Source organism: Helianthus annuus, chromosome 9, assembly GCF_002127325.2.
Source record: "Helianthus annuus cultivar XRQ/B chromosome 9, HanXRQr2.0-SUNRISE, whole genome shotgun sequence".
In the NCBI taxonomy this organism is placed as follows: Eukaryota; Viridiplantae; Streptophyta; class Magnoliopsida; order Asterales; family Asteraceae; genus Helianthus; species Helianthus annuus.
In genome coordinates this window covers 147746671-147769099 of record NC_035441.2, presented here as the reverse complement: position 1 = coordinate 147769099, position 22429 = coordinate 147746671, and the positions used below count along the sequence as shown (strand labels likewise).

The window sequence follows — 22429 nt, the reverse complement described above, 5'->3', positions numbered from 1 at the left end:
GCGTATTTTAGGCATATGTTCTATTGGACCGTAACCTTTTATCATTTATTTCCTATCTCTGTCGCCTATTTAACCGAGTTGTCTTTTGACCATCCAATCGTTGAGCCCGTCAGCGTACTTACTTTACGCTAGTTTTATATTGACAAGCGCTCTACCATAGGTCACAGCATTATTTTGATTATAACTTGTTTTATCGCCTAGACTGATTGGTGACCATTTTACCTAATACCTCGTCATTCGGGTATACTATATTGCCGTCTTCGGCCCTTTGCGTGCTTATAATTTCATATCTAGTAACTCATATTACAACGTGGATGTATTCTGTATCACTTTGGTGTCCGTGATCACATCGTGTTATGTTTAAGTTTACGTCAGCTTTTCATTATTATGAATCTTTCTTTCAAATCCATCGTCTTACACCTATCGGCGTTAAGACCTATATCCTCAGTATCAACCATTTTCTAATTTCTCGCATAATATTTATATTTGTTAGAACGTCATTTCTTACTAAAACTGATTTTTTTTGTTCAATATTTTTCTTTTTAACACATGTCAATTAATCATATCGACCAATTGACGACAAGAATTATTCTTTTCCGTTATCTCTTTATGCGGGAAATCATAACTGGTTCCCACGCTTTATCTTATCGACCCATAGGTTCCTTTACTTTGCCTCATAGGCTATTTTATTAGATCTTCACCCTTTTTAGGATGAGAGCCTATAGTTTGTTCGTTTGTATTTGCGACTCGATGGTCATTTTAGTCCCGTAGACCTTTACATTGTTTATAACCTGAAGGTTTTGGTGATCCCATAAATCGTCTTCTATTCATGCATTTATTTAATTGCATATGTATACATATAGCGTCAAGGCATCCCCTTTTTATGTTTAGAATAATTAAATTTGCGCTTTCAAAACTCACGTGACCCTGACCGTAGTCTAAGGCTACACTCATTTTATTTCGGGCGATCTTTCCGATTTTATGACTTCTAACGTCATTTTCGCGTCGGTTTGTTCTTCGCTTACCGTTATCCGGTTCATACTTATATTTTTTATAGCCCGTTACCCGGGTTTGCGTCTTCCTTTAATATCAAACATTTTACTTATTTGGTTTGAACACCCAGCTTTCTTTTTATTAGCGACCCTCAGGTCCGCCTCTTGTATTAACGTTACGAAGGTCCATTTATTAAGCCTTATTTGGTAAAACCACTACTATTGTTATATAACCTTTGGGGTTTACCCGTTTTCGTTCCATCACTTTTAAAATGTTAATTTTACTACTCTTTTATACAATCACACCCATCAATGTGATCATTGTTCTTCCTCATAAGGATTTAATTAATAACGTGTTACTTGGATGGTTACCCATACCCAAGTTTCTAAATCCGCATTTAACGATACTTTCTTATTCGCAGTGGCGAATATACGTATCATTCATTTAGTTTTTCCTTGAGGATATTTTCCGCCCAAGTCTTAATTTCTTATTCTTAGCCTTAATCCATTGTCTAATTGTTGCCCAACATTATCTTAAGGAAATTTTAATACGTGTACCAGCAATACTCACCCCAATGGGCTTTCTCTCAATTCGTTAATCTTTTCTTTCTTTGCCGTCATCATGGTGACTTATAGCCTTTCCATTATTCCGGGTTAAACGGCTTCAGTAGCCTTTCCGACTTTCCCATAGATCCTTTCGTGCATCTCCTCAGTCATGAGGGATACCGTATCGTCGCCAACTATGGTTGACATCATTCCATTGTAACAGTACAGAAATCAATTCATTTCATTTTATTATTCCATGTCGTGGTATGGAATTTTCCCACATCGTTTATCAATATAAACGATGTTTTTACATGTTTTTATTTCGTTTGGCCAAGTCTATAACCTTGTCTTCGCCATTTACTACTATTGCAAATCCCGGGTTCGAGTGTACGCGCACTCCTTCCCATTGCAATATTTATCTATATTACTTTTACCTCGGATTCACATACTCGCCATTATTTATTTATTTATATATATACTTATATATATATATATATATATTTTTCTTTTACATAATTCATTCATTTCACTAATCATATATGCCCATATGCAACTATCGTTCATTATGTGAATTATTGCATTCTACTTGTCTTATCGTAATTTATAATGTGTACCTGATTGATACTCGCCCTGATGTACTCCGCTGTCTCAAGTCATCACTTGATTTAAGTTCTTTGCTAGCATGTTCTTTGTCATGCTTCCGAACCTTCCTCCATTTAGATTATTTATCTCCCGTCATCTTCAGATGCGGTCATCATATCATTCGAACATTTCCAATTTATTATTAATCTTGCTATCCAATGTTGCCCGCATTATTATACGAGGCATTCAGATATACTTATTTCATAAGTACTTATTTTATAATCAATCGATGGTTAGGATTTATACTACCTAATCATCTTTTATTAACACTAGACATCTCGAATCTGTACTGTTTATGTCACTATAAAACATTTCATTTTATAACATATGCATCATTCGCTTTGGTTTAGCCAAGTTTACCACTTCCTTAAACCATTCATGTTTAGTGCACTTTCCGGGTTTGTGTGTGTTAACACGCTCTTCCCGCAATTTCCTTTATCTAATATTCAAATAGAATCTACTAAATGACTAATTCTTACCGGATGTTTGATCAAGCTTCGAACCGAACACACTTTGTTAACAACCTTGAGCTCTGATTACCAACTTGTAACACCCGTCTTAAAAAGTCGAGATTATAATGATAAACTAAGCATTTTACATGAAAATGCATCCATTCAAAAACTTTTAAGAGTTATCAAACATACATATTTTAAATATTCAAAAGATGGTATCAATTGTCTACAAAAGTTGTTTTAAACATAGTTAAACGACATCATCGCGGGCCGCGACCAGCGTCGCGTGACGCGACGATGATTCTGCTTTGGTGTCACGCGACGCGACCCCCTATTTTTAATAGCAGCTCATTTGGTTTGTTGTTGCATATTTCCAGCTTCACATTTTTACAAAAATTCAACTTTAAACGGTCATAACTTTTATTCTACAAGTGCGTTTTACGTAATTCTTTTTCCTACGCGTCCGTAATACAAATACGGATCTAATCATTCAATTTTCACACACCAAAACCCGATTTATAAACGAGTTGTTCAAAATCCATATTTCGATTATTCGACCCGTTTGTCACATGGCATACTTTTCATCATTCATTCATTTGATTTCTAAACTTAATTACCCATTTCCCGGGCTTGTCAACTTTGGCGTGTCATTACCATTTTATGGTTTGACGCACGTAATAGAATTCATGCTCATTTTCAATAGTTCGAGCATACCACTTGATGCAAATTTTACAAGTACATCATTCTAGTTATTTGACCCAACATCAAGGGTTCTTCAATCAACTTAGTGTATCCATCGCATGGCGATAAGCACCTTATCACTAGCATCTTTTTGTGACTTTCAAATCTCTACTTACATCGTCGTTTTAAAACATAATTATGACCTGTTTGTTTTGCCGAGTGAACTACGTCACTTCTATGGCTTACCAACATACATTAATTATTCAAAATTGACCCGTTTGATCTATTGAGTGAACTTTGTCACTTCAATGATACATCGAACACTTTTATCAAACTACGACATTGCTACCAAGCTATAACTAAACATTTTAGTAAAATTAACGAAACTAATAGTTACGTGCTTGCCTATTTTATCATCATTGATTGCTAACTATAATTACCCATTCCCGGGCTTGTTCATCTTAGCGTATCACTCCCATTCCATGGTTTACGCTTTCATAACTCAAATTTAACGAGTGACGTTCTAGTCACTTCGAACACTACCATTTCGACCATTATTTTTAACCCGTTCTTTAACTAGTGAGTTACATCACTTATTATACATTCCAAACATGACTAATTAAACAATAATATTAATAAACATACATAACCAACTATTTATTTTGACCCGTTTGGTTTATCGAGTGAATTCCATCACTTCTTAGACTTACCAACGATTTCAATTTTCACTATAACAGCATTAAGCATATCTAACCAACCATTTATTTTGACCCGTTTGGTTTGTCGAGTGAATTCCATCACTTCTTAGACTTACCAAACGATACAATTTTTCCCTATAACAACATTAAACATATCTATGACTAGACTTGTCTACATAAATGTAAAGAGACGACAAGTCGCGTACCTTATAGCTTATCCTTCAAGCGCGCGTCTTTCCCAACTTGGCTGCTTGAAGATTCACCCGCTTTGCCTATAGAGTTCAAATCAAATATTGTTTAGAACTCCTTTCACAACATATCACGCATAATTTGCCATATTATTTAAACATGCGTTTTTTACCCCAAATTCACTATGTTAGCTTTCTCTTAGGCATTTTAACAAACACCTTAAGAGCATTGTTTTTAAATAGCCATTAGCAAGTTCATGACTCTACTATTTAGCCGAACTTTTACACTTTTTGCAAGTTCATTACTTCTAGCATGCATATTAATGTCAGATTCGCTTCATGCAACCCGTTAATATCCGTTTTCTGATTACATTATTGGGGTTCCCTATTATTCACAATAACCCATTTAACTCTTAGATGGGTAAACATGAATCTTCATAATCTAAGCATCAATTTCACAAATTATTAGCTTGAATTTACATCTAAACATGTTTCCAACACTAATTTCATCTAAACATCAACATATCAAGTTTAGATTTCAATTTCACCATTTATCAAGAATCTGAGATGGAACTAAATGATGGAATTTAGCATACCTTATGATCACTTCACTGAGATGATCACTAATTTATGCTTGGAAATCGATTTAGAACAGACTGGAGCCCTCAATTTGATCAATTGTTGAAGCTAGGGTTTGAAGGTGGTTTCGTTGCCCCCTTCCTGCGTTCTTTTCGATCCATACACAAAATGTGTGTTTTGATTTTTAATCTTTTTGTTTTTATTAAAACTAGTTTGATCTTTAATATCTTTGGCCCCTCAACTATTAGCTCTTCCTTGTTTTAGATGTTTTTATTCAAACTCCCATATTACTATAGGATAATTAACTAACTATGTTATTTTATTCCTAGTTAGTTTACTTCGTTTATTGCCACTTTAAAGTTATAATCACAGATTTATATTTTCGGGGTGTTACACTTTATAATTTTAAAATGATCTAACCGGGTTTCGCTTATAAACTTCTATTAAATTCCGGTTTTAATCTGATGCAACATGTGATGATTAATTACATAATAAAATAGAGTAATATAAATTATTGTTTTTATTTTATTGATAAAGGTCCGGTTTTACAAATCCGGGTCGGATTTTGGAGGTCCGTTTTTTACGGATGTTACAGGCCAATTGCGCGTATTTTTGCCGGTTTTAGGTATTTCAAGCATATAAATGTAATGTATAAGTATAAAGCATGCATAAATGATGTTCAAAGTATAACTTTTCTCATATAAGCAAGTAATCAAGTTTGCAATGTGTAACATAAATATGTATGAAATAGTGGAGTTTCATTATGATCAAATTCTCGGATTACAATGTTGGAAAAGAAAAACGAATACGATACAATTACAAGTTTCCAAAAATAGAAAAATACAACTATACCTTCTAAATAAGGAAAGTACGAGAATGCGAAGCGTTACAAAGTTTCTGTAGTTAACAGCGATTAGCACTTTGAGCCCCTATTTTGCAAAACTGAACAATCAAGTCTCTGTGGTTAGTCGATTTGAATCAATCATGTCCCTGCTAATAGAATGGCACTTTGAGCCCCTCTTTGCAAATGAAAAACAAGAAGATGAAATCTAAGAGAGAATCGGTATCCCCAATAAATTTGGCGGTTATTGTATTTGTGGCAAGTGAATCGGTATCCTCAAGATGAAGACCCAGAAGAATTAGCTGGAATGAGTAGATGAAGATGTCGTTTTGTGGTTATTGTGTATTATGGCGAGTGAATCAACATAACTAGAAGAACTTGGGTTAAGGATACAAGAGGAAGATGTTGTTTTGTGATGAGGAGGGGTTTAGCTGGAATGAGGGTGGCCAGTGGTTGGGGTGGGTTGTGGTACAGGTAGTTTTGGGTGGTCAGTGGTACAACGACGGTTGTGGGTGCAGGTGGTTGTGGACTTGTGGGTGGCCGATGGTGTATGTGTAAATGTGTTAGAACTTGAAATGTTGGACATGAACAAGGAATTAACATTTAGGTTAGAAGTGAAGGGTAAATGTGTAGTTGTAACTTGTGAGAATAGGTCTAGAGTTCATGTTTGTGAAAGTTTATCCAACGTTTGATTTTAGCATTTAGGTTACTAAACTTGGAAATTTGTGATGTTTAGGTTTGGTGGGTTGTCGGTGACCTGCGACTGTTCTCAGGAAACGTGATGGGGGTTGATTGTTGGGCGGCAGCGATGAGTTGTAGTTAGGGTTGCAGGTGGTCTGAAAATAACCCATTGGTGAAGATGAAGATGAATGAAGGTGATATGAAGACGAAGGGGATGGTGTCTTTTAGTTGAAGATTTAGTTTTTTTAAAATTGAAATACAATAATGTAAGGGTATTTTAGACATTTCACCGGTTAACTAACAATCAACTAACACATTCTGTTAGCAGGAACGTGATTTATTCGAATCGACAACCACAAGGACTTGATTGTTCAATTTTACAAAATAGGAGCTCAACATGTCATTCAATGTTAACCACAAGTACTCAAATTATCATTGTTTAAAAAACAGGACCGGACCGGCCGGACAGGTTTGACCGCGAATCGCCGGCAGCGACGGTCCAGTTGTCCTTCTTTGAACCGTTTTACAAAGAACCGGCCAGTTCCGGTGGTCAACGGTGAACCCTCTGGCCGGAAATTGTGACTGAATCAGATATTTGCTTTAAGATCTGCAATTCCTTTGTTATTTGGTGTTTCGTATGCTCGATTTTGTGTTTTTAATGCTTGTTCTTCACTTCAGATTCAAAGTACGTCATGTACGTAAGCTCGTCTCTTACGATTTGAATCATCTACTCTTTTCATTGCGTAAGAAAGTGAAACTTCAGAGATATGATTAGTGGCGTTGATTCACCTTATTGTTCCTAGGGTTAAAAATAACTAATATGGGCCTGGAGACAAAATAGAATTCATAAGCCCAAGTTTCTTTTATACAATTTCGTTCATACAAGAGTATTTTTACTATTTTTAATGTTTGTAATTGTAATATTATTCAACTTTTAAATCAATTAATTATGACATCACCCGGTTCTAGAAAGCGGTTTGACCGGTTGAACCGGTCCGACCAGTGAACCGGTAAGACGACCGGTTTGATGACTGGTCCGGTTTTAAAAACATTACAAATTATAGTTTACTCCTAAATTTTCAAACTAAACACTCTAATTATATGGACTGTTTAATCTTTACCCAGAAAAAAATATATGATAGCCAAAATTGACCACACAATCGTATTTTAATATTTTTTTTGTTTAAATATCGTTATAGGTATAATTAATGTAGCGGTTCCATATAAATTCAAGAGAATAAATGAGTTCACCTATTCTAACCTAACCCAACCCAACACATTTAACCCCTAATATGTTGCAACATGTTCTCATCTTATCTCGTAACATACACAATGACTAAATTCAACCAGGCCATCCTATTTTAGTAGTATTTTATCACCTCTATGTATTAATTATTAAATATCCAATAATATATGCAAAGAGGGAAAAATGCATTGTTTTGGAACTTTGGGTGGCTCAAACAATCTCCAATTGTTTAGCATAAGAAAGATAGCATATCCTTAATCTATATGAATCATGCTAACCACAAATAAAGTGATGATGCTCCAATAAAAACTAGAGCGTGAAAAAGAATATGATCTCTATTCAAATGTCATAATATGATCTTAATAAGTTTATTTTTCTTTTTTACTAAGTTAACTTTATGTTAATTTACAATTAGTTAGTATGTTTCTTAAATCAGCATATTTCTTGTTGATAATATGTTTCTTGTATTGAAACATCAGCATATTTCTTAAATGTGACTAGAATAACGAACTACGCACATGTTATTCTTGGTGATTTCAGTGTTATCAACAATATTTTAATATAACTCTATATTTAAATTAAGATAAAAGAGAATTCAAATCGAACTATAGTGTAACTTATAAAAAGTTGAGTACATGATTGTACAAACTTAGCTTAATTCAAATCGTTAGATATGTATGTGTCTAAAATTAAAGTTTACACCAAGTCATTAACTTAGTAAATGCTCAACACACCTTTATACTGGTCAGCATAGGAATATTTGGGTCACCATAAACCTCGTATAGGTCGACATCAAAATGTAAGATGACCTTACAATGTCTTAAGAAAAATGTGTCTCGGTTAATGTTTGTATAGGAAGCCATTTGTCTTTAAGATAGACAAAATACATAGAGAAATCAATCAATTTGTACAATACGATCTCTCTTTATGAATTTTGCTTAAGTTATTGCCTTATTGTACATTTTTTCTATGCAATTTCAAAGCTGTTGTGCAATCCAGTCACTAAAGGGTCGAAATATTTTTTTTAAAGCGATTTCATACACGACATAATTTTTTTTTTCAGATTGTCTATTTATAGAACCAGCCTGATTAACACAAACCCGACCCGCTTAGCTAAACGGGATCACAAGTTCAACCCGAACATGTTTATACAAATACAAACCAATGAATTTCGTATTAAGTTCATGACCTTTATTGAAAAAAGAACTCCCTGAAACGGGATACACTAGTTAAATTTATATTATATTTATTGTAGTTATTATTTATAAATATATTTAATTTCGTGTGGATCTTACATTTGTTTTTGGAAGTTTTGATCAATTAAATTACATCCTTTTGACAATTATAGTTGATGCGTATACAATCGATGCATGGATATAGCTAGCCTTTTTTTCATACAAATAATAATAGAAAAATAATAATAGGACTTGTATAGTATCTAAAAAGGCACATAACAATTTTAAGCCGAAAGCTATACTTAAAAAACATGAAAACAATCTCACATGTGTTTAGCATTTTTGCTTTTTTACCATTTAGTCAAACTTAATTCCAGAAAATACGTGTTCAGTCTCACTATAAATTAACATAAAGTTTCAGGTATAGGGTTTTTACTGTTGGAATTTTTAAATATTATAAAATTAGTTAACCTTTTACACTTGGTATTTATCTACTTATACCAATATAGTTATGATTTTCTTTTCACGAAACACAATTGTATTATGGAAAAGTCTAATAACCCGTGACAATAACCGATCGTAAATTAAACATATGACATTGTGTTTTTACTCTAAATATGAAGTCACGGTTTGAATTGAAGCATTATTAATCCTCAATTATTTTCCCACAAAAGAGACTCAATAATTATGATAATACCACACAAACAATCGCATTCATGAATCCAAATTACATATGTAGTATTGGAATAAAAAATAAACCGACTTGAAGTCCTCATCTTTTTATCATGAAGCTAAAAAGGGAAATTTTTACAACAATAATGCAAAACATGTGGTCCATTTATGGTCCCCGGTAATTAATAAATATATAATTTTCTTCGAACGATCACTATTATCTTTATGGAACTTGACGTATACTTAACATGTTCCACTTACGTTTTCTTTCCTTAAATGAAACATGTATCACACGAAAAGATTTAATTCTAGATTGTATTTTCCCAAGGCAGGTAGTAAACCTAGAGATAACAACTTTACTTCACAACAAGAGATGCCTTGTTACAAAACTAGAATATTTGTTTGTTTTCAATACTCGTTATTTTTAACGAAATATCCTTTGTATGTCGATATTCTATCTTATCCGGTAATCCTTGTGCGGACCACAGTAATTGACAATGGATTATTAGTTGTGTTTAGTCGGAGTATTAAGTGTGTAACGCCCAAACCCAAAAAAATCTAATGTGTCTTGACTTACATAAGTGAAAGACCAATAAACCGTAAAGGCAAAAACTTCAATGTGATCACGTAAATCTATCTAACCGATACACGGTACAATTTATAAGTAGGTTCTCACTAATTTTACATGGAAAGCTTGAAAATCTATCTTCCAATTTCTTTAAAGTACTCTTTGGTGTTACCTCATGAGCCCGAAACATGTCACGCAAAATATATACGACTTAGGGGTTGTTTAGCAACCTCTATACCAGTAAGTGTTGAATCAGTATGAGCTCTGACTGGGTAAACACTCTGAACCAGTAAACGATGAGCCAATAAAAGTAGTTGAAGTGGGTCCCCTAAAGCAAATTCTAAGATTTTGGCAATTTCGGACAACCTTGTAGTTGGCCATCACATGGCTAGGGATATTATTCCAAAGCAATTGGCCACCATCCTAGTCAAGGATTTATGCTCGATTAATTCCACTATTTATGAATAATTGCCAGATTTGCACAAATCATTTAAATATCTATTTACCGACATATTTGTCTATGCGTATAATTCAAGTAACAATTGTTCCCCCAAGACATTTCAGTTAGTTGAGAAATGCATATATGTAGAAAATTAATGTATGCTATAGCATGAAGTTTTGAGCTATTATTCAACTAGGTATGTCAATTAGCCGGCTTCTCTCTTCACGTCCTGCTCAATGGCTTTAACCTAATGGAGTTCCATAAGATCTCTGGGTTGGGGAAGGACATGAGGTGCTTCACAGGATCATCATTATTGCTTGTTCGTCTATTTAGAAGGTTAGGAATGGGATGTTGTTTCCAAGTAAAAGGATTTCTCCGGAAGGTGTGATGGAAGATATTAAAACGGTTAGTTCTTTGTGGTATAAATATAGATAGTTAGTTGGATAGATTGGTTAATGAGTCACAGTAAAAAAAAAAAAAAGATATTGGCAAAGCTTATTTGACTAAAGCAAAAGGATACAAAACGGATTCTGTATTTGGCTAAAAACAATACAGCTAGCATGTATAGAGAAGATAGGCAAACCGAAAGGATACAAATCGGATTCTGGACCCAAACTGGGCCAGGTTGGTCAAAGAAAGTCAAACTTGTTTTGACCAAACCGGTTCAGTTTGAGGCCGGTTTTTAAGAGGGAAAAGATCAGGTTTGACAGTTTGAAGTTTAAAACCTGTTCAGACTTAAAACTATCTAGTCCGCTGCATATCAGGCTTAAAAGTACCCATATAACATTATAACCCATATGGGAGTAGAAAATTTAGCAAAAATTTGCATTAAGAAAGTATTTTGACTTATAGCCAGCTTATAAAACGCTATATAGCATGATTAACAAACAGAGTCTAGTTCACCAAGCACATTGGACATCTCTAAACCATATATCATTAAAACACCACTGGTGGAAGGGTATTAAGTCTGTTAAAACAATGATTAAGATTTCGACAAACCTAAAAATTAGACGGTCAAACAAAGTTTATCCATAACTTCAAACAAATCATATGATTATTTTTTATAGTTTACTCTTTAAAACAAGTATAGCTGTTGTATAAATGAAACCTTACATGTTTGGAACACAAAATCCAAGAGTTAGTCTAGGGCAGGTGGGTTACCATTTATGTATACAGAATTTGATACTCAAAAGAAAAGCCACTTATGTCTTCCCCAAAATAGCACCTTTAGACTTTAGTGCACGCTGATGTTCTCTTTTTTTTGTTATTAGGCATCGCATGATATAAAGACACCATTTACAAAATTATACAAACACAAATAATAAATATAGCAAAAGAAACGTTTTTACGTTAGAAAATATGCGAGCCAATGACAATTAATCTTTATAATTATGATAGGAAACACATAATAATAATAATAATTATTATGCTCAACTAGAATGTATACCATTTCCTCCAAGTGTCATGTTTTGGTCTCGTTAGCCTTTTTTATTTGTAGGGCAGCTCTTACTACATTTCCTCTTGTAATAATTCCCACCTTCATATGCACAACCACCACTTATTATTAATTAACTCCTTATAAATTATTTATAAACCAAAAGTATAAGGATCGTACCAGCTTTCCTTCACCATCTACAACCGGAAGACGCCGATATTTCGTTTCAAGTAACAATCTGACATTTTAGGATTCTTCAGTGAGTTTTTTTTTTACAGTGTTACAGAATATAAACAATCGAGAAATAAAGGTAGGTTAGACCTGGCAGCATCCTCGAGATTGGTATTTGGACGAACTACTAACGGTGCGGGTGTCATTAAATCACCAACTACTTTCCCGTCGGTTTTACTCAGCAGTTTTTGTACCTCATTGAATGTCTGCAATAATCGTATCAATTTAGGTAGAAAATTGTATGCATTAGATAGATCAATAACTATACTTGATGCGAGAGTAACAAATATAAATGGGTGTCGCGTGTTGGCTTGGCACAATAAAAGCACACGTCCAAGACAAAAAAAAATGAAAACTATAGAAAAAGATATACACATATAAGACATATAAATATAATAGAACTCCCAATATCAGAATTTTAAAAACCTTTTAAGATCATCCAATTATATAAAAATAAACAAAATAACTACTACCCAATAAAAAAAGAAAAAAAATTCCAAACAAGAAAATGAAAGAGGAGCTGCCGATTTTAAACAGCAGGCAACCGCCACCCCTCACATTGCGCCTCCCATGCGCTTTTCGAAGACAATTCAGGCGCAACAGCCTAACGTGAGAGCCTAGGTGAAGCTTTTGATAACTATGAATGGTTTACCTAGCAATTTTTTTGCATCGCAGAAGGGTAATAACCCAACAAAAACATTTTTAGAATAGATGGTAGATACTTACCTTCCAGGTGCTGTCAACTTCCGGGAACATGCTTGCATCAGATCGCATAGCGCCTAATCAAAATATGGTAATGTTTCAATCCCAGGATTGCTAACTAATTATATAAAGAAATAAGTAGGAGAAGCATAACTGATAAACGAGACTTATTAGTAAGTTGATGCTATTCACTATGGAGGGTTAAATCCCATTTACTTCCCCTTTTTTTTGCAAAAAGTCATCATGCAACCATATATATGCTATATTAATAAGAGGCGTAGTAGTTATTTTGTGAGTAGGAACAATCCAGCCATGTAAGAAGTTTAAGTAGGAAAAAATTGAAAAGATAAGAGTTGAGATTCAATAATTCAAAATACAAATGTACATATGGAATAAAATCATAAATACTAACAATCTCAGGACTGAAATCAAAGATAATATGTACCACGTAATCTACTATAAAAATTTGATATTTCAAGTTGTGGCTTACCTGATACAGAATCAAGTGCTAGTAAGTCATAATCCGAGACCAGCCCAACCTGCAGAAAGAATGAACCTTTGAAAGTTTGAATACTTCATAAGAGACGTTACTAGTATTTAAGCAAAATGCTATGCTCATCATATGAATGGATAGTTTCATGAATACATAAAAACGATATGATTCAGTCAAGTTTCTATATAATACAGCCCCATTCTAGAAGAAATCCCCAACTGAACTACAGAAAAAAAAAAAAAAAAAAAAAAAAAAAAAAAAAACCACCGAATTGCTAACCTATATCATAAGATGCAAAAAGCAAACTGGATTGTAAGTAAATTGCATTGAAAAATGGAGATGGAAAAAAAGAGTTACCAATTTCCAGTCATCGTCAATTACAGGAAAGCCAGTTATTCGGTATTTTACAAGAGCTTCCAGGGCTGTAGGATGTAAACCAATTAGAATTTAGAAGAGCCGATAAAATTGAATTGATCAATGACTTTCTTCTTAGTGAAGCAATACCTTCATCTACCGTTGTTGTGGGCTTTACTACGTGTAACTCGTCTTTTGTAGTCATAAAATCACCCACAATCAGAACTCCATTTCTTGGCTGGAAACAAGAGTGACATTCGTCAAAGATAAAAGGAAAGATAATGGACCGTATTGCACTGTAGATGCTTTTAACCACCACATGGCCAGACACTTTGTATGTTGTGACTAATGAGTACAATCGAATAAGTATATGGGAATCATTAACAAATACTTCTCCTTTATGCAGATATAAACATTAGACATTTGCTAGAATGGCATATATATGACGTCTATGTTAATTACAACAATGATTATAATGTAGACATACAATTAGAGATGCACTCATAATGAAACAACAGTCTTTTCATGGTCCCCAAAAGGCGAATAAATTGTCAACAAGCATGTACTGGTCAAGTAAAGGGGTCGGCTGGTTGCGAAAGAATCTTGCAAAACTTCACTTCAGACAAGAAGAGTGTGACTCTATTCTTGAATGTAATATTGAATCAAATATTAAGCATGTATCTGATTCTAAAAGCATCCCATACATGGAAGAAGTAAACACATAAATTTAACATTTCACTTCCTAATAAAGATCCATTAATCTCATCTACTACAAAAGGGAAGACAATTGGTGTTCGCACTGAATATTTTCTTTAGAGTGTTGCTATCAAGACCCCCCCCCCCTCCCAATCTATACAGACGGTCACCTGTCACATCATATGCGCCGTAGGATAAAAAAGGTCATACAGGCCGTATGACTTTGTATTGCCGTATGATTTGGCTCTCATACAACCCATATATGACCATTTTTCGTCCTACCATATGACCCATTTAACCACTTTTGCCCCTATCATACGGCCAACATGACATGTCAATGGTGTCTGGATAGTGTGTCGATGGTGCGGATAGTGTGTCGATGGTGCGGCGACCTTTTCTTTATTCCAATGTTTAATCATAGCCAGTTACCCTTTCCTATTTTGTTGTTGCTTTGTTCCTATTTTAATTTAATAATGGCTAATTATAAGTTTCCTGTAGCTAATAAACTGTTCAATCAGACTTTGCATGTAGATACAAAGTCTCTTACCTTCTACCCCAATTATACTTATTTGCCCACAAAGTGTTCGCTGAAATTCCTAAACGAAAATTTCTCATCGTCTTTGTTTTCAATCCCAATTTGAGACTGTCTTAACAACATATTAGACCTATACACGTGCATATAAAAACCCAAATAACACAAACACGAAGATAATTAAACTAAGTTGAGTGAGAAAAGGATGTACCGGTACTGAACTACCGGTGAAGGTAGCTGCTGCTGCTGCTGCGACGATGAGAGTAGGTCTAGAAGAAAGTGTAAAGATACAATTAGAAGAGGGTAGTGTGGAGATTCGCGAAGGATGAGATGAGATTAAAGAGGGCAACTGATGGTGGTGAGATACGGTGGATTGGGAAAGAGTTATGGGGCGGAGAAGTGAGGCCATGGTGGTGGTGGTGGTGGTGGTGGATGGCTTCTGGCGGAGAGATCCAGTGGAAAATATGGTTGCCTTGTTGATTGCTTATATGCTTTGTTTCAATCGAGATAGATAAGGTCGTTTTCGTCAAACCACCTAATTCCGTTTATCGACAGATATATTCACATCATAAAGTAATTTGTAATGTAGTTTGTGTTAAAGAGTTCGGTGATAAGTTGCGTCTGAGTTTGGTATTTTGTAGAAGCGCTACAATTTGAGTTAGAGCAACTCCAAACTCAATTTATAGCGTTTCTACAAGACAGTTGACTCAGCAAGCAAAATTTTGAAATTTAGGAAACAATTTGACGCTGAGCTCGTTATTTAGGGACGCAGATTGCGTTACGGTTTACTCTAAGATTATTAATTTATTATCTATATATTAATTAGTAGGTTTACTCCCCCTCATAATACTACTATTAACTTTCCTATGATTTTTTTTCACTTTTGTTTATTGCTTAGTTTTCTTTTACTTTTAACCACTTCACTTTTTATCATTTACACTTGTAACTCTAATAATTTCTTATCTTTTATATAACACTCATTGTTTTTATCTTTTTTACATTTTTAACCCTGTAGTTTTCATCTTTTACATAACATCTTTTTTATATAAGTTATCATAAAGTCTTTTATATAAACAAATATTATTAAGTAGTTTAAGGTAAGATAGAGTCATCAAACATAATTTAAATCAATTTTACATGATCATATGTAAATTATTAAATATGGAATAATCATACATGATTATTACCACACTTTTTATGAATGTCTGTTTGGTATATGGTAATGGAATGAACGAGAGAATGGAATGAACAAAGGAATGGACAACGGAATTAAAGAAACACATAACTAATTTAATGATTAGTTGGGCTTATGTTTCGACCATAAAGGTTAATCTTCTTAATCCTTCCTGAGCAGACGCCTTGATCTTCCTGCAAAACACTAAACACCCTGTTAAGCTCGTTAAAAGGAGGGGAATATGGGGGTTCTCCTCTTAATCACTCTCTGGCGTGAGAATAAGTATGCGTTTTGAGGAAATAAGTGTGTGATTAGTTATTAGTAGTGAGAGAGCAGAGAACATAATAGAATTAACATGTACATGAAGGTCTCTATTTTAGCCGGAGTAGTGTAGAAGGAGATGGGCTGATAGGCCTTGGGCCTGGAGTCGACAACAAGGAATATCCTTCTTGTCCCTTCTGTCATGCCCGTCAGCGTTTCTAGAATGAAGTGGAGCTGGCGCGCACTGAGTGGAGCTACATGTCCTGGTCGTCGTCCTTGTTGTCTCTCTGACATCAGCAGGTGAGTGGAGATCATGGGGCAAATGTCGTTGCACGGTGATTGGTGCCACGTAGGCGTCCTTATGTACCTTCTTGTCTCCTGCACGATTGCTAATTGTGGAGCACGATAGGATACAGCCTGTTGGACGCTGATTGGCCCATTTCTCTGCCACTCGTACCTTTCGTATTGTCCAGGATGGACCCGCGCTTCTGTCCTCGAGCAGCCTTTGGGACAAATCCATATAGCCGGCGCAAGGTCCAGGGGTGAGGGTTTTCATCCAGGATGCTAAGTGTAGAATCTGAGCTTTAACTTTATTTGGGCCTTGCGCGCGACCTAGGTTTTACCTATTTAGTCGGCGCGGGGTCTAGTAAGTTTGTCAAATTGATGTAGTAGAAGTATGGTCTTGCGCGCGACCTGATTGGTCAGTGCGGTTTTTTGGGACCATACCCTTTCAGGAATGAAATGGATCATTCTATCCTTAAAATATTTGCATCAAAATTATTATGAAGATATTCTAGGGATGGGATTGGTACAGTACCCGTACCTATACCCGTACCAGTACCGAAAATACCGGTACCGAATTTGAACAAAACTAGGTACCAAATACCGTACCAAATATATAGGTACGGTACGGGTACGAGTACGGGTACTGGTACGGGTATTTTCGGTACAGTACCCGCTTGGTACCATTTTGTTTTTATTTACTTTTTGAGCACTTGCACGAGTACTAAATAGGTAAAATTAACATGAGTACTAATATAGTACGAGTACCAAATAGGTAAAATTGGTATGAGTACCAATACGATACGGGTACCATATAGGTAAAATTAATACGAGTACACTATAAATACCATAATATGAAATAAAAGATAATACAAAAAACTTTTTAAAGGTATACATAGAATTCGGTACCAGTGCCCGTTTTTATCCGTACCCGTACCAATACCGAAAGTACCGAATACCAAAATCAATAAAACTGGGTACCGATACATTTACCAAATACTTAAAATCGGTACGGGTACAGGTACGAGTACGGGTACGATACGGGTACGAGTACGGGTATTTGGGAAAAAAAAGCCCATCCCTAAGATATTCCATCCTTAAACCAGTATGTTACACGGAGCAAATCTAAGTGGCCCAATAGCCCATTGAGATAGCTTATTTGTGCATAGGCTGAACTCTATACCCATGTTAGTCTTTTATTATCGGCCCTATATTTAAAGTAAACCAAGTTTAATTGTACGTAGGCTAGACTGAACTTACTGGCCCAAACTTGGAACTAGAGGTGTACAAAACAGGTGTTTTTTGCCTAACCGGTTTGGGTCATAAACCTAATCTGGTTGGTCAACTTTGGTCAAAACCAATTCGAAGAGAAACTGGTTTGAGTGAAAAATATTCGAACTCTATTCAAATCGGTTTGGGTCATAAATCGGTACCCAAAACCGGTATTTAAAAGAAATCGGGTCGGGTGAGACAGGTTTGTGTGGCGAGAGGGGGAACCGGCATACGAACAGACGGTTTTGGTTGGGTTGAAACCGGTTTATTAGTGCAAATCAGGTCAGGTTACACCCGTTTTTTTTTTTTTTTTTTTTTTTGTCCATCTCTTGTTGGAACTTGGAACTAGTCAACCCGCAAAGAAAGTCGTGGCCGGTCAGTGTCCTTTGCCGTGTGCCCAGCTTAAACGATAATAAATCCTACAGTCCTACACCATATTTATTCCATCTTCCTTATGAACATCCTTTTAAAAAAATCAATACACATTATATCATTGGTTCACTTGTTACTTGGTTTGTGAAAGATAACTAAATATGTTATTCTATAGACTCTAGAATTATATATTTTCAAACATGTAATAATGTTATTGTTACTGTTCAAAAAATACATGTCCCAAGTTCGTATTCAGTTTATTATAACTAGATTTCAAATATGAACACATTAAATGAGTAACAATGTGCATACCTAACATGAGAGGTATTGAGGTGACATCCTAACGTCAAACGAGATTCGTAAGATCCCTATTTTTTATAAGCTTTTGCTATCTAGTTTTGTCCCTCAAAAGTCTAGTGTTCTTCGAGAGATCTTAGAGTCTTGACTTGGCGTAAAACTTTGAGGATATCTTGAATATTTAACGTTTTCAAGAAAATGACAATATCTTACGGACATCAATTAAGCGTAGCTAAAAATGATTGAAGAATGAAAATTTACGAAGTTCAAATATGAAGAAAAATAAAACAAGTGACATTGCACTACAAATTACTATTGTGTGTTTAGGAATGGGATCAAATACAAACACTTAAGTTTGTAAGAACCATAAGAACCAATACATAATTGACAAGTGTCCATCAATAAAAAATTAGTTTAGGGGTAATTTAGACTTTTTGACCATATTTATTTATAACTAATTAAAAATAATTACAAAAAATATAATCAGCACAACACTATATAATTAGCACAACATCATTAATCGTTCTTCATTATCAGCACATCGTCCTCGAATCGTTCTCCATTATCAACATAAACGACATTAGCACAACATCTTCAATCGTTCTCCATTATCAGCACACCAGATGTGCTGATTATATCTACTTTTGGTGTTTGTTTATATTATTTTGTAATTAACACATAATCAGCACCTTATTAGCACAAATATAAAACACCTTTTGTTAACTTTTTTTAAAAAACACTTTTATAAATACAAAAAGGTATAGCAATATGGTACTCATATTAAAGATAAAAAAATACTTGATTTTATGGTATATATTTTTAAAAAAAATAATGAAGTATATAAAAGTTATTTTAGTTTAAAAAACCTTGGTGGAATTTGTATTTAATAGAAAATGGTCAAATGACTAGCAATTTTACAAAATTACCCCTAATTTGTTAGTAGTAATTTTTAATTATAAGAGTTTTATTTATAATGAATATCAACCCTTGATTTAAATTAACAATGGTTCAGATCTGTTCTTACGGTTCTTATAATTAGCACTGTTTGTACAGGATCTCAACCCTGTGTGCTTAAATCTTGGATCTAGTAAGGTGTAATTTTTGAAAAAGAAAACTTCAATAAAAACACGCCTCCGACCCAACAGGGCAAAAGGCCAAACACACAAACACCCCCGACCCAAACGGGCAAAGGGCAAACAAATTACGACATATACAACGGATATTTACACCATTCCGATCAACTAATATACTTACACGAGGATCTATTTTTAATCCACCCAAAACCTCTCGATTTGATCTCCTCTACAATATCTTGCGGACTTCGGGTAACTGAATTCGATTATTGATTTATAAGGCCAGGGGTGTGGCTTCGCGCCACCTCGCCACATTGTTTTGGTCAAAAATCACACAAGGATAACGCAACCAAATCTGATTTTGTGAGGTGTGATTCTTAGTTAAATGATCAAATATATGAACAATGAATGAATGAAATGAGTGATGAACACAAGGATTTATACGAGGAAAAAGCCCTTGATCAATGAATGATCTCCGGCACAAAAAACCTCGGGTGATGGAAACTACCGATCACCAACTATATTAAACAAACAAGGTTTACAAATCGGGATGATAACAAGCTTGGTACAAGGATCAATATAGTGCAAAAGTGTGCAATCGCAGAGAGTTCTTGAGAGCTCGAGTGTAGTGCAGTTGTGTTGTTAATAATAATCTAATCAAGCTTGTATCCCCATTTAAAAATAGAAACTAACTAGCTCAACTAACTATCCGAAAAAGGTGCAAGTCCCCCACGATCAACATAACGGTCGAAGAGCTCATGTACGTGCAGAATTATGAAGCATATTCCCCTAGAATCTCGGTTAGACCAAGTCCTATTCGAATACTCCTGCAAAACAAGTTCAAAAAATGATGGAAACAATTATTAGTGTTAGGATAATAATGAGGATCCTGGATCCTTATTCCTGCAACATTTTCTGAGGATCCTTTATTCAAACTGAATTGAGGATCCTTGATCCAAGCTGCATTTGAGGATCCATGATCCATAAGCTGTGAAAATCCATCCCTAACACACATAAGCTCCATAGCGCCCTTTGGCGCCCCACCCCCACCCAGCCTCCGTTAAAGGGGGCGCTATCAATTGATTCCGCCAAAGGGATAGCGCGCGCAAGAGGGTGAAATCAACGGGCCCCACCAAAAGTCAACCAAGCATCTTTTTTTATTTATCATTTTTTAATATAGTTAAAAGGGGATTTATAAAGGGCGTTATTCCACACCGTGTAAGTTAACGATAAAGGCCCATGCTTATGTGTCGTCTACGTGATGCTTACGTCGCGTGATAAAGCCCCTAGGGCTTTAAACCACACCCTCTAGCCTAATATCTGGAAACTTGTAATGTGACATGATACGATAATGAGTGAATCGTAGTGATCAATATATTAAAAGTGCACAAACTTTTGAGTGAACACATAGTGTCATTGTCATCCATATCTCAGATGAACACAAAGAAATAAAAATTATTTACATTGACCTAGAAATCTTAGATGAACACATAGTGTCATCGTCATTGATATCATGGTGGGTTTACAACCCAGAAAATTTAAATATCACAAAGCCAAACCAAACACTGGAAAACATAAGACATCATCGAAAAACATAGACGAACATATAGTGTCATCGTCGTTGATATCACAGTGGGTTTACAACCAAGAATATCAAAATATCACAAATCCAAAGCAAACACCGGAAAACATACCCCACCATCGAAAAACAGTTACGTCAGGTATCACTAGCAGACCCGATATCATTGATAGAAACCCATTAAGCCGATAAATGTAACCCCGGAAAAAATTTCGATCCTTTAACTTTCGTATTAAATATTCGTTAATACGAACATTATAATTTTAACTTAGCGTCATTACCGGAACAAATCTAAGTATTATATACCTTGAAACCTTCCTAAATTTAACTGAGGGATTAGAATCGTCAAACACAAAAACTCAAAGTCTAGGGACTAAAAATACCAAAAACCATAAGTTACCATGTTATGTCACCTAGTAAGACATTAATAACTTCCTAAAACGCTCATGGACACTTGTCCAAGCCATCTTCAAGCTATAAACACATCATAGGACATTAATCCTATCCTAAGACATCCGTGAACACTTGTCCTGCCCATGTTTTGTCACCTATCTTCTCCTTTGTCACACTTCTTCTAGTGTTAACACCTCAATGGACACTAATCACATTTTTAAGCCTCTATGGACACTTGTCTTGATCTCCTTAACCTCCTGTAACACCCCGTGTTTCGGAAGTCAAAGTCAAAGTCAAGATTGAAGTCAAAGAAAGAAAAGATTGCTAATTGCGATCTGTCACTCCTTGCTCAACTACTGTTTGACTTCTTTGACTTGTAATCGAATCTTTTATTTTAATAATCGAGGTTTAATCAATGTTTATCGCTTGTTTTATCGCTTTATCGCCTATCGCATCGCAATCGCATTCGCGACTCGAATCGTGCGTTCTGGATATTGTTTTACGTGTGTGTGTGCCTTTTATGTGTTACTTGTGCATGTTTAATTATGTCTATGTTTGTGGTGAATAATCGAAACGCAATCGCAACTCTATCGCAATCGAATCGCAAACGCTAAACGCAAGTTAACTATGATGATTTTATGTTAGATATAGTATTTGTGTGTTTATTATAAATCTATCGCAACGCCCGTTCGAAACACATCGCAACGCAACGCTCAACACGCGAATCGAAACGTCAAAACTCAACGGGCCGGACACCAGGATCGAGTGGCCACCCGATCGAGTGACCATTCGATCGGATTGCCATCCGATCGAGTCGCCATCCGATCGGTGGCCCATCCGATCTTTGCACCTTTCCTCTTTTGGAAACCCTATAAATACC

At 35.2% G+C, this 22429-nt stretch overlaps 1 protein-coding gene across 1 annotated transcript; it reads right to left on the bottom strand.

The window, feature by feature from the left end:
* Positions 1–11543: 11543 nt before the first annotated feature.
* Positions 11544–15496, bottom strand: LOC110878746 (CBS domain-containing protein CBSX1, chloroplastic). The gene is made up of 8 exons (XM_022127109.2): positions 15058–15496; positions 13769–13856; positions 13622–13686; positions 13262–13310; positions 12796–12848; positions 12160–12275; positions 12019–12076; positions 11544–11940 (listed from the first exon to the last, which is right to left on the bottom strand). Exons 1-8 carry the CDS (start codon positions 15253–15255, stop codon positions 11866–11868), a joined length of 702 nt encoding a protein of 233 aa, XP_021982801.1. The 5' UTR covers positions 15256–15496; the 3' UTR covers positions 11544–11865.
* Between the last annotated feature and the right edge of the window lie 6933 nt (positions 15497–22429).